Source organism: Cebidichthys violaceus, unplaced genomic scaffold (genome assembly GCF_023349555.1).
Source record: "Cebidichthys violaceus isolate CVI_PGR_0920_01 unplaced genomic scaffold, fCebVio1.0.p SCAF_12, whole genome shotgun sequence".
Classification (NCBI taxonomy): domain Eukaryota; kingdom Metazoa; phylum Chordata; class Actinopteri; order Perciformes; family Stichaeidae; genus Cebidichthys; species Cebidichthys violaceus.
Genome location: NW_027176285.1, coordinates 2,365,543 through 2,378,863, shown reverse-complemented (window position 1 = coordinate 2,378,863; position 13,321 = coordinate 2,365,543). Strand labels below are relative to the sequence as shown.

The following is a 13,321-nucleotide window of genomic DNA, read 5'->3' as shown; positions in this document are numbered from 1 at the left end:
ACCGGCCCGGGGCCACCAGTGTCAAGTCAATACAGTGGAGGGAAATGATAATGTGGAAGCAAAACAAAACTGGGTTTGTGTCGTTTATGTTTGTCACGAGGGGAAAGAGAGACTCAGCAGTGTCACAGCCTGAGGCGTGAAGCAGCTCTGATGTTCCTGAAGGTGTTGGGAGGGCAGGAGCACATCGACTCTCCTTTGGAAGAGCAGCTGGTGCGCCTTCTTCGCTATTTTCAGTGTGGATTCATATGTGAGGTGGACCTCGAGCAACTCAAGGGCTCCCGTGTGCTTTCACTGGAGCTCCTCTGAGGTTAAAGACTGTTGTGACACCTGAAGGGTACCAGCGGTCAACGCTTCTGTTCCGTCAGGTTTATCAGCAATGCTGCTGTGACGGTACAGTCAGGTACAGTCAATGCAGGTGAAGGTTTTGGGGGTCAGTGAGCTTCATCTCGTCCATCTTATCAGCACATCTCAAATGAAGGACGGCGAAGAGGAGGACTGAAGGACGCCGACGCTTTTGCTTTAAATTTAAAAAAAGGAAAGGAGGAGGAATGGCCACAAGTAAATCATAATTGAAAGTTTATTAACAGTTTGGATTACAAAGTTGTTCTGCATTAAATTCCATTACAGTACAAACCAGGAACTGAAGTAAAAAGGCCACGCACTAGAGCGGAGAGGACAGAGGAGAAAATCAAAAGGGCTTCTGGAGCAGACGTGTGAGGTGCTGGAGAGCAAAGACAGCTGGGGGGGTGGGGATGGGGGGGGTGGGAGGGGGGGATAAAGGAGACAACAACAGCAGAGAACAGCAGATGAGGGAGGAGAGAATTGAGTTCATCAGAACAACACAACCCTTCATAGAAGGGGAGAATACAGACCTCCGGCAGCGGCACGCAACGCCGCAAAGAGTGCCGCCGCGTGTTTTTAACAACAGGATGCAAAACAACAAATGGATCGTTTCCACATTTGCAGTGAAACACGCCAGCTGCTGCCGCTTTCCTCGGCTTCCCCGAGCTGCCCTTTAATCCCTCTCACGATACCGAAGAAGACACAACGTAAGAGAACCCAATCTGCCCACGCTCAAATCAAGATGAAATCATAAATCGACGATGAACACGGGGGGGAGAGGAAAACGGATTCGGGAGGGGGGGGGGGGGCAAAGAAATCGACCAGGCAATCGGAGAACGCCGCTCGCCGATTGGCCGGCGTAAATGGCGGCCCGGCAGGAAGCCGTGGCCTTCTTTAGGAATCGGGAGGTTGGAAGGTCTTGGAGGTGGCAAGCATGGCTCGCACTTTGGCCATCAGGTCCTGGAAAGAGAGGAGAGAGAGAAAGAGGGACGAGTTTAATAATGTACAGCTCCACACATTATCGTCACATCGGATCACTGAGATCTGATCTCTCCGACTCCAACAGAGAACTGCTCAGACACTATCTGAAGGTAGTGTGGGAAAAGCAGCAAAGTGTCAATTAATTCACAATGAGATAAAGAAACACTGATGTTAGTATGACTATTCATTTGAATTGCTCCCTGTTGTGTGAAGGAGCTGCTGGTAACGCTGCCGCCAGTGGGAATCAATTCCCCACGCTGCAGCGTTCAGCTCGTTCTGTTGTTTTGCCACCGTGAGCCGCCCCCTCGTGTTGAAGGTTAATATACTGTGGTAAATTAAAAGTCGGTTCGGAGTGCACTTCCTCCCCCCCCCGAGCCATCAGGAATTCCTTAATACAGCTTAAAACATATCTGAAGTGCCGAATAATACCCTGTAATCACCGAGCATTAGATGCATCATCTCCTCCCCAAATCCTTCTATCTACAGTCAGCTAATCCTCTGCTTCAACAGCTGACCCGCTCTGTACATCTTCAAGTAGTAAAACAGGTATTGTTAGATGAACATTAATCATTTATTGTATGGAGGGGAGGGAGGGAGGGAGGGAGGGAGGGAGGGAGGGGAGGGTACACTGAATGCATCGCATGACGGGAGTCAAACGTCTCCATTAACTGGAAATTAGATGTAATGTTCGGTCAGGCTGAACGACAGCAGTTACGTCATGTAAAGAACAAACAACACGTTCTGAATGCGTGAGCAGGTGAGCAGAACCTGCTGTCTTTTGATGTAAACAGAAAACACACGTACATTCATGAAGTATTTAACAAGTGCACGTGTTTTTCAGAACACATGCATGAAATGAAGTTGTGATTTTTTTTTTAAACATATCTCTTCAGAAGGGGCTGGTTTACCTAACCCTAACCGCATCTTGTGTGAAAGGTGAAAAATAGATATTCGATATAGTTCAAACCTGTGTGTGTTCCGATACGAATATTCAAATGTCAGTTTAGACATATTTTGGAGAAAAACCCTAGATTGTAGCAAGTAAGGAACTGCCAAAATCTCAAATTCCATTCCTTCCCTTTACTGGGTGGAAATATATTTATTGCTGACCAGGGGACAACATGCCTGCATTGCCGAATAGGAAACGTTCATTTGCATCCCAGGAGCGATTATAATGCACGCATGGACAAATATCCACCCTTGAGCTCTACTGACAGACGAGACAAATTAACAGCTGTAATCACAGAGGGAATGAGCTGTCATATCAAATCACTCAGAAGGCTTCCTCCCTCAGCCCTGGAGTATCGGAACACACACACACACACACACACACACACACACACACACACACACACACACACACACACACACACACACACAAAGACTTGTGCAGGGAGTGTGACAAACAAACAACGCTCCAAATTATTAACGGCCAAGTGGGAAGTTGCTCTCCAGTTGAGTTGCACTCCATCAATAGATTATCATTACAGCGATCACACAGGGGACGGACCAGCTCCGGTTAGATTACACAGAGTGAGCGTGAAGAAGAATTCCTCTAAAAAATGCATCGGCTGTTGACCTAAATATTCCTTATAACGTCCAACATTATGTGAAACATACACACAAGTTTATATTTGAAAACTATTTAATAATCCAAATCTATCTCTGACTGCTCAGCCTGACTGAGGAACAACGCACTTCCTACTCTACTGTTACTGAACCGTATTTAATCTAACGAAATATAGAAATATGTCACACAGAAGAAGACGACTCACAGATTTTCAAATTAAAAGTCTAAACTATAACGTCGGAACGTACTGGGTGTCTTGAGGGACTTATGCAACATCTGGAGCTTCCTCTTCATCTCTCTCACACATTCACACACCTGCCTGGGAGAACTTCTCCACCGCTTTCCTGTTTTATCTTGTACCACGCTGGAAGACGACCTGGACTGGACCCGACCGTCTCAAAGTTTTAATAAATAAGAATAAAACAAAGAAGAAGAAACACACACACACACAATGTTAACCTAAGCCATGTCTAAAAGTGGACAGAGCATCGATCAGACGGAGTAAACCAAAACAAGCGTAAAACGGGACAGGAGACGGAGGGAGGAAGACAAACAGGAGGAGAGTGAGAGACCGGTCCCCCTCGGGGAAGAGGAGACCATTAGGCAGATGAGGATGCGCTGAATTATTCAACATGTGTTTGTAAAACATCACAGATGGGGTATGAGTAGTTAGTGGTTGTGAATCTGTGTGTGTTGCAACAACAGCGGAAAACAGCATGTTTCTGTTTTTCCGTGGGAATCGTCGAGATGAAGGACGGAGGAGAAGTTGCGTTTGATTATGTGAGAGGAGGAAGTACGATGTGTCGTTTTTTTATGCACCGAGAAATGTGAAAATGAGCGTTTTTTTATTTTTATTTTTTTTATCTGTGGTGCATCTGGTGGGTAAACACCGGACAGTCTGTGTTGGTCTCCCTCCCACACACACACACACACACACACACACACACAGACAGACAGACACACACACACACACACACACACACACACACACACACACACACACACACACACACACACACACACACACACACACACCGTGGCCCATGGCCAGAGGAGAGAAAATGTTGCAAATGTTGTGTAAGTTGAACCGGTGTTCACAGAATAGCCAGTGTTGCCTCTCCATTCACACTCCATTGACCTCCATTAACTCGAGTCCCAATGCTTCTTGGATCCTGGCCTCGACTGAAACCTCTCACTACATTCAGAGCAGCACGGAGCTTCTTGTAGGTTTTGAACTGTTCCTCCACCACCAGGCTTTATACTTCCAGCGCTGCACAGTCCAGCTACTAAACAGTACCAAGGCTACAGTCCACATGCCCTACTCTCCCTCCTTCAATGCATGTAGTTGCACACCGGTTGCATGAAGATCAAATACATCAAAAATATTGCATCACGTGAAGTAGAAGTGTGAAATGACTGACATGTCAGGATGATTAATCACAGATGCTGATCTGACCTGAAAGTGTAAAGATGTATATAAGTAGATGAAAGATTTACAAATAATTTAGGTGGTGTGAGACGGTTGCCGAGACGTCTTTCATCTCAGAGTTGATTGAAGGCTTTCGGCCAATCAAGGTGATGCTTTTTTTGAACTGCGTCCGGAGGGATGATTCTCCACGTTCAAACAGCAGTCGAAATTAAGCAAACCAGCCGCGTGTCACAGTGTTGCACTTAAGCGCTGGTGGAGAGAGGCAAGCCAGACAAAAATAGATTGGAAGAAAAAAAAACTGAAATTGAGGAGGAAACAGTTGTGACTCTTTGTCTTAATGAGAACTGATTGAAGTCAGGATTGGCTTGACAACACTTTGGAGCCTTTTTTTTTTTTTTTAGTCATTCGACAAAGAACAGTGACACAAACGTCCTACGAGGAAAGAACAATAACTCAAAGACGTATTTGATTAGATGGATCTCGTAATCTGTTCATCTGACATCTATTCAGCTTCATGCCCATTCCTTCCTCTAGAACTGGTCCATGTGCACGCGTCTGATTTAAAGGTGCATTTCTGAAAACGGTAAACGCTCATGAATTGGACATTGTTACAAACAGGTCGGAACACGGAGAACGTGTAATTTATCGTTGAGGAGTGCGAGGTTACATTTTTTTAAATATTTCTGTACCACTTATTCAGACGTAGCGTTCCTCTCATCGCCCCAAATGAGGAACGCAATGCTCGGCGGGTAAACAAAGCACAGACGCATCCCGTTTAATGTGTCACACACCAACAGATGCATGCACAGCACAGTTTCCGACAATTTGGTGCACAAACTGTGAGAAAGTGGCTGCATGCGGAGCCTGGAGTGTGATTGCTGTAATTTTTACGGATTGGAAGTGTCTACGCCGTCTTTAGCGCTCAGCGGGGGGACGGGGACGGGGACGGGGGGGGACTGCGGCTTCTGCGAGACACTGACGACGGCGTTTAGTCATCAAGTCTCTAACGTATCACGGGGTTCCCACGCGTTCTCAAATTCAAGGACTTTTCAACCCCAGACAGCAGATTTATTTTATTCTAACATTCAGTAAATTGTCCAAAACTTTCACGGCCTTGACTTTTACCCTCCCTCAAATTCACTCTTCCAAGGATTTCCAGGACCAAACGGGAACCATGACGTCACCACATTTGTTAATTCTTAAACCTGCTATAACTGATGTTTTAGAGAATCGGCGGCGGCAGAAACACCGACGTCGTTAGCTTTGAAGCCGATACGGTGAACATATTAGCTCACAGTTGCTTCTTCACACATCCAGCAGTTAGAAAGCAACACTAGTTGTGTTTCTGGACGTCCATTATTCACCGTCTCCTAGATGTTTTTGGTCTGAGAAACATATCTGTCTGTGTAGCTGCTGAATGCTGAATCTCACTTTAAAGCTCTGTAAAGCTGCAGGGAGCAGCGGATTCAAGTTGTGAATCTCTGTAAGAGCATAAGAGCGAGCGACCCCTTACACATTGTCATTTGACATTATTTATTATATCAAAATAATAGATTATAGACGCTTAAAGGTCGGATTGGAAAACAAAACAAAAGCCCTGTACAGTTAACAGCCAAGGAGGCAAAAAAAGACATGAAAAAATAACCAAAAAAACCTTTGCTGACAAAAATCAAAAGGCGGTTTGACGTCTGTGAAGAGGAGAGAGTTTGACTAATTCAGCGGTTTTGGGAGGAACAACTCAATGAACTTAACCTCCAGCAGCTCAGCAGAAGTGGTAACCCTGTCTTCTTTTTTTTTTGGGGTTTGAATTTACAAGTGCTGGAAGACGGCACATTAGCTCTGCCTGCTTCCTCCACAGAGAGGTGAAATCCAGCATCCAAAGAGACTTGGTTTATCATCAGGGGCAAGTTCACCGAGGTCTCTGCATCCGCCTGCCACTCAACCGGCACCCACTCTTCCCAAATACTTGGCTACGCTCCCGGAAGGAGTGCGGGGGGGGGGGGGAGTGTGCAATTTCAGCTGTAGCATGCAAACCCTCGTCAGAATGTTGAAATGGCGGCTTATGGGTAACGACACCAATGTTACTTCTGTAGAGGTAGACAAAATACCGGAAACACCTTTCAGCCCTGGAAACTGCTGCTTGAGGAAACTCGAGCTGATTGGACTGTAAGCTTCACAGAGACTTTGATTACAGGATATCACTTGACACACACACACACACACACACACACACACACACACACACACACACACACACACACACACACACACACACACACACACACACACACACACACTTCAGTGACTACCGCCTGTGTGGTAGAACATGACTCCAGGTGACAGATAAGCTAATCTACAAGATGCAGGTGAGAAATTTGTACCGCTAGACCAATTCCAAATTCAAAAGATTGAACAGATAGTTCTTCAAGGTTCCCAACTAATTGAGCTTGATAAAATATAATTATTTATATTTATATTGTGTAAACATATAGCAGAATATGTAGATGGTATAAAAAATTAATTCACGGTCCGAGACGAAAACAAAAGGCAGCACTTTTCCGTCTTTCCTCTTTGCACGATGGAAATACATAAAAGCACTCTACTTGTGTTCGGCAGGCTGTAAAAGTTCAGGAGAGGACATGTTTGGGTTGAAAAGAAAAAGAACAATACCTGAGTTATTTTGGACTGAACAGAGGATACAATGGATGAGGCCAGTGCCTTGTCTTTCTCCAGAGAACCACCCCTGTAGAGAGAGAGAGAGAGAGAGAGAGAGAGAGAGAGAGAGAGAGAGAGAGAGAGAGAGAGAGAGAGAGAGAGAAAACCAATCATGTTAACAGGAGAGGCTATACAATATTCATAATATCTTCTGAAATGTTCAAAGTTGGACAGACTTCAAGAGCTGTAGAAGGGAGAGAGGAGAGGGGAAAAGACAAGAGAGGTGAAAGAGGAGTGGCATGTTATCTGTAAACTTTAAATATCCACACAGAGCCAAAACCACCACATCAACAATGTCAAAACGCAGACGAGTTTGATAATCAGACAAAAAGAAAAAAAAGTGCCAAAAGACCTCAGGCCTGAGATTCAACTTCTTGGTTCAGTGCAAAGCTTTTAATCGTTCTTTATCTGACTGCCCCCAAAAGAGTCTCCGTGCAAGGCTCTGATGGAATCACTTATTCGCCCCGAGTCGTGTTTTTATCTCCCACACTTTCTGTCTCTGTATATAAATGAGCCGCAGATCTACGACGGCTCTCTTTAGGTGACACGGTGCAATGCTGGCTTTAATGGGGTAACGCTGAGTCACGGCGTTCCTACGGTAACCGCTTCCATTACCATCGAGGGGCCACGCTGTTGAGCGGTGGGGGGGGGCAGCGTTACATATTTAGGGAGGGTTTTAGACACCAGCTTAAACTGTAATGAACACTCAGAACCTGTTTAAAAAAAAAAAAAATCAAAAACGCAATGCAGACCTTTTCTTTTCAGGATGTGAAGCAGCTTTGATGCGGAGAATAGTTAAAACTGCCAGCAAGATGAAACAGAACCCCCCCCCCCCCCCAGAGACAGTCCAGCACCCAGGAGGACAGCAACATTAACAGTTGAGGACCCTTCACGTCCTTCGCTTAATGCATTTAGAAATGTCCCTTCAGGAAGACGATGTAGAGCAGAGCACCCACAGCAGTGGAGAGCAGCTTTTATTCTCCGTCATCTTACTGAACAGATGACTTCACCTCGACCGCTGCTGTTTGTTTATCCTGATTATTTAAGAGATGTAAATACTTGTTCACATCACCAGCACTTTAATCCAAACACTTCGGATCACTGTGTGAACATGTCTGGACGATGAAGATGCTTATTCTGCTGTCGGTGTCTAACATTATAATTCATCACGATATCAAAGTAGGAGAGTTGATGAAACCCAACGGGTGACAAGAAAACGTCAGAACACACGGCGGCTCGGAAAAGCTCTGCTGACTCTGATAATTGCGCTCTCCTGAAAAGACAGAAATTATCCACGTAACCGACAAAATTCAAAAGAATGAAAATAAATAAATAAAAATAAAAAGCCTGCATAAAGTGCATCACCTGGTGATTTTGGGATGTTGTTGGACAAAAACAAGGCTTTTAAAGCATGAAATGATAAAATGATGGTTTATGAAATACTTTAGTTGTGAGCAAAAAAATAAGTCCTTTATGTTCGGAAAAGCAAAATACATTTCCGTGGCGTGTCATCATTCACAAATGTTTTTTTGGGAAAACATCATAGTTGTTTAAAAAAAGGTATGGGTTCCACAAAATCAAATATTGATTCACTAGTTGCTGAACATTTACGTACAAATCTGGTGGGAGAATAGAGAATAAACAGGAGGCAGGATTCAGAATACCATTCATCAGTAATATACATCTGTCATCTTTACCTTGTATGTGATGATGTCACGACTGTTGTATTGGATTTTGGCCGACAAGTGTTTCCGTTTTTTTGTGGTCGCTCAAGTGTGTGTGTGTGTGTGTGTGTGTGTGTGTGTGTGTCGGCGATTTACAAAAGCTAATCTGGAGCGATGAGGCTGTAGTAAGAGCTTTTAATAAGGCGCTAAAAGATTTGGATTGAGAAAGATTGAGTTCATAATGAGCGGACACACGACCTCAATAAAGAGGTGAAGATTTTCATTTTACAGCACTTTCAAAATAGGCTGTTCTTTTGCATAAAACATCCCGATCTGTTCGTCTAAAATACAAAAAAAAAATCCCCAATAGCGGCTCGTATTGGAACCTCTGTTCCAATGTGATGATCGTTTATTCTGAAAATATGTTTCCACTCCGACTTTTTCTGTGTGACACAAAAGATATTTAGAAAAATGCAAAAAAAACAATGAGCTCTTTCCCTTCTTTTGATGTTTGTACACTTCTTGCCCCCTCAGACCCTCACCTTGTAATAGCTTCATGGGAAGAAAAACATCATTTTTTGAAACCCTCCAAATCTATTTATTCCTCTCTAAAATTGCTTCAAGATATATATTCATGATTTTCAGATAAGCTGGGGGGGGGGCAGCACTTAAGGAATGCATAATTTTTTTTTTCAGAATACTCGAGAATGCCACAACTGATTATTTGATTTCCAATTGTAATAGCGGCAGACTGAAAGCCACTATCTTTTCAGACACCGTGCAGCAAATGCACAGAGTGGACAGTAATCTCTCAAGAAACCTGTTTTTAAAAACATCCCTAGAGGACCACTTCTCCTGCTAAGCTCAAACTGTAGTGAGGGTGATGATGTACGAAGGGAGCGCTTCAAGGCCAGGAGATACCCTATTACACACACACACACACACACACACACACACACACACACACACACACACAGAGGCAGCTTATCAGAGAGCGGTGAGCACAGATACACATTCCCTATTGGACAAAAAAAAAAAAACGTCCTGAATTGTTTTTATTTTTACCATTTACAATCTGTGCAGATAAAACAAAACAATACATAAACATCCCGTCCTACAGAGCTATCCTTCCATGACGGATATCTTCTCCAAACCTCCACTAACGTCATTCAGATGAGCGTATTGCTATATTATCCGACGCGAGTGATCCGGAGAAGCGAACGGCTTCAACGTGTAAAAGGATTGGAGAAGCCGCGCGACTTGTCGCCTCTGTTCACCGACCATTCCACACCGTACAAAAGCTCTGTGCACACGGCTCCATCCTTTAAAGTATGCTGTTGAATCAGGTACAAATTTGAATCAAAATGAATGAATTACACCTAATCATCAGTGAACTTGGTGCTGTTTCAGTTTGAACGGGGACTGCTTTATTTGTTGGTGTTGCCTTACTTACCGTAGTTCCCGTAGTAGAGTGGCCATACGTTTTGTTTGGGAACAGAGAGGGAGGGAAAAGTGGGGAGCGATGTAGCCTCGTGTTCAATTTTGAAGCCCATATAGCCCTAAATATTCCCCTCTAATCTGCAGCTTTAATTGTCTCTTTGTTGGAAATATTTCAAACTCTAAGACGGCTGCCATGAATACCTTTGTGCCGTAGGAAGCGGAAAGACGTTGGCTCCATAGATTGAATGCTTGGGTCTCTCCCGTCTACACTGGATGTAGAATTCCTTGGACAAACGTTGCTCTACCCGCTAGATTTTCATATTTCACAAAGCTAGCATACATCAGATGGTCAGTGCGTCATCCAGCGTGGGCTGTGATCACCACGCCATTCGTAGGGAGGGAAACCATCCCTCGTCCTTCGTAGACGGCAACGGCGTTCAGAGGAAGATGAGACGTGTCTCCTAACTTCTACTTCAAACAGACTGGTCGACATTAATAACGCTATGCTGTCGAGTTGCTGTGTTTCACCAAGAATAAATCCTAAAGACGATGATCTTCAATTGGTTCCCTTGCTATTTTATACAAAAGGATATAATAGAAGGGCTTCACGGCTCCAAAGCATAGACCATCATAGAATTGCGCATTAGAAAAGAAACTGACATAATATGTACAGAGGCATGGATAAGCAGTAGCTACCCAGCTAATCAAGCTAATGTGGTAAAGCTCCATGAGTTGGTTGAAACTGCCGCCTCTGTGGCTGACTTCATTCTTCCAGGTCACAGAATATTTTAAAACGTAACTATGACGGCTACATACTTAATGCCACGTTAAAAGACTGAGGCTGAAACTGTTTAGTTTATACTAGGACAAGCGAGACAGAGGTTACATTTAGGCTTCAATGTTCATATTTTCACTTGAACGGTTTTAAGACGAGGACTAATGCGTTTGATGAACATAATACTAGATTGGCTAATAAGTTGGGCTGCAGTTAGAATTCCCCAATCTCTTTTCCTCTCCACAAACTTGTCCTTGGTAAGTCAAATTGGGTGCGCTTGCTATTCTAGGTAGTTTTCTGCATGGTTTTCTACAGCTTACTTCAGAGGAAATGAACACTGTTTAATCCATGACTTACACTTTTTTTTTTAAAGGCTAAATGAAAATACACCACCCTTCAAATTCTCGCATCGCTCTTACAACAGCCCCATGCACACCACTGCAACATGTGGAGACATTTTAAGAGTAAAACAAACGTGTTTTTAAGAAAGAGTTAGTGTTTGCTCTTCGACAGGGTGTATCAGCACAGATTTCACAGTTTGCTATAATTGCCAACTGCTGTGCTTTGTTTGTCTCATAAGAGACGAAAGATCCAAAGACTTGATCTATTGGTCTAAATAAGACGCTTTTAAAAGCAAAAGTAATCCAGATTGCATCAGTCTCCTTGGCTGTAAGTCCTCCCAGCAAGCTTGTGTGTCTTTGGTGAAGAGACATTCAGCTATACCTGGGAAAGCGGTTGATTGACAGGCGTGTAGAGGGTTACCTGGAGTGGGCCAGGCTGGAGGCGGGGCTAGCTGACGGGGACAAAGCTCTGCCGGGGGAGGAATACGGGGAGAGAGAGGAACCCGCAATTTGCATCTGTCCCGAGGACGACAAGAAGCTTCTTTGTTTTTCAGGAGGGGACCTTGGGAGACAAACATGTGAGAAGGAACTGAAAACACTGCAAATTCGAGCGGTAACACCGTACAACGCACAATGCATCAAGGGCGTGGAAGGCTGTCTGACGGCCGCGCTTGTGTATTCAGCAAAGCCCTACTTTAAATTCATGCAAGAACAAGCTGTCCAGTGCAGTTTCCATCAGTGGTCATTTGGGGATTAAGTATCTGCCTTGTAGGTATGTTTGCTAAATCTACTCTTATACAGACACAATCTAAAACATTACTCAATGTATAGTGTGTACACACACACACACACACAGTATTATCAACACCTTATTGTGCAAATGTCATAGCGTCTCTCTGCCTTGACGGGTGAAATAAATCGATGCTCTCAGTGATAGAATAGACACAGGTGTACGTGAGGACCCGCGATTTCTCTCTCTCGCCGCAGACCCGTGACGTCTGTCGTTAGGGTTACCTGGATCTGGAATGACCCCTAGGCAGGCTGGAGCCGCCGCCGCCGCCGCCGGGACGATGGCGCTCCCGCTCTCTCTCGTCACGCCTCCTCTCGGGCGAGGGGCCCCTCCTGTCCCTTCTCCCCGGGGAGTGCGAGCGGGATCTGGCCAGACGGGGAGGACAAAGAAAAGCGTGCAAAAGAGGAGGTGAAGCTCAGCAGACGAGTTTGATGCGTTTGGAATGAAGAACGCGGACGGAAGGAAGAATTAAAGCTATCAGGATGGGGTTGTTTTTTTTTTTACTCGAAAACCAGGAATAGCCAGAGAACGGTTTGCAGTGATTCCATTAGAGTATTGGCCGAGGTGGATGTGGCACAATTCACATCAAGGCAGCAGAGCCTCGATACAGTGCGACTGGGCCACAGGACAAAAACACATATCATGATCCTGTGAATTACTTTAACAAACATCATGGACTTTAAATATGTAAATACGGTTATTCTAAACCAGTCTGAAAAGAAAACAGCATTAAATATGTATCGGCTATATGTGAGATTAATTTACTTCTCAGATTTCTTTGCATAAAAGGACCAGATTAACTTTCTGCAGTGGCTGGTATGTGGAGCACGCACATCATTTACAGGCATGAAATAGCCGGGGTGAGAGGAGGAAGTTATTCCACTTCTTTTCTAAAAAAAACAAAGCCGAGAGGGAAGAGGACGGCAGCGTTAATGTCAGCCTGTGCTGGGTGGATAAACAAAGCAGGCCGGTCAACATTGGGCCTGTTTGACAGATAAATGGCACAAACAAAAGCAGCCCGATCTCTACCTTTGATCACGTCAACCTTTAGTAAATTCTTAATTCAAATGCTCTTTCTCGTACATTCTGTTGCCCCATAATTTGTTTTATAAATTCATTCCACATCGACTACTTTCTTCCAGGAAACGAGAAAGAAAAGACAACAGGAAATAAAAAAAGAGTGAAAAATGCATTATTTTCTATTAATGTCTTTGTTTATGCACTAAAGGTTCAGCTGAAGTGAACTATAAAACAGAGGGTGAATAATCACTTGG

The 13,321-nt window shown here is 44.2% G+C and overlaps 1 protein-coding gene across 6 annotated transcripts in view; it reads right to left on the bottom strand.

Moving 5' to 3' along the window:
- Positions 1-563: 563 nt before the first annotated feature.
- sfswap (splicing factor SWAP) overlaps positions 564-13,321 on the bottom strand; it is a 45,525-nt gene continuing 32,767 nt past the window's right edge. For all 6 annotated transcript variants that reach the window (XM_068705892.1, XM_068705896.1, XM_068705893.1 and 3 more), the window contains 4 exons: positions 12,272-12,412; positions 11,679-11,819; positions 6,993-7,065; positions 564-1,302 (listed from right to left, as the gene is read on the bottom strand). In XM_068705892.1, the coding sequence (XP_068561993.1) occupies positions 1,237-1,302; positions 6,993-7,065; positions 11,679-11,819; positions 12,272-12,412 (421 nt within the window). In that variant the 3' untranslated portion in view covers positions 564-1,236. The remainder of the gene's footprint in view (positions 1,303-6,992; positions 7,066-11,678; positions 11,820-12,271; positions 12,413-13,321) is intronic.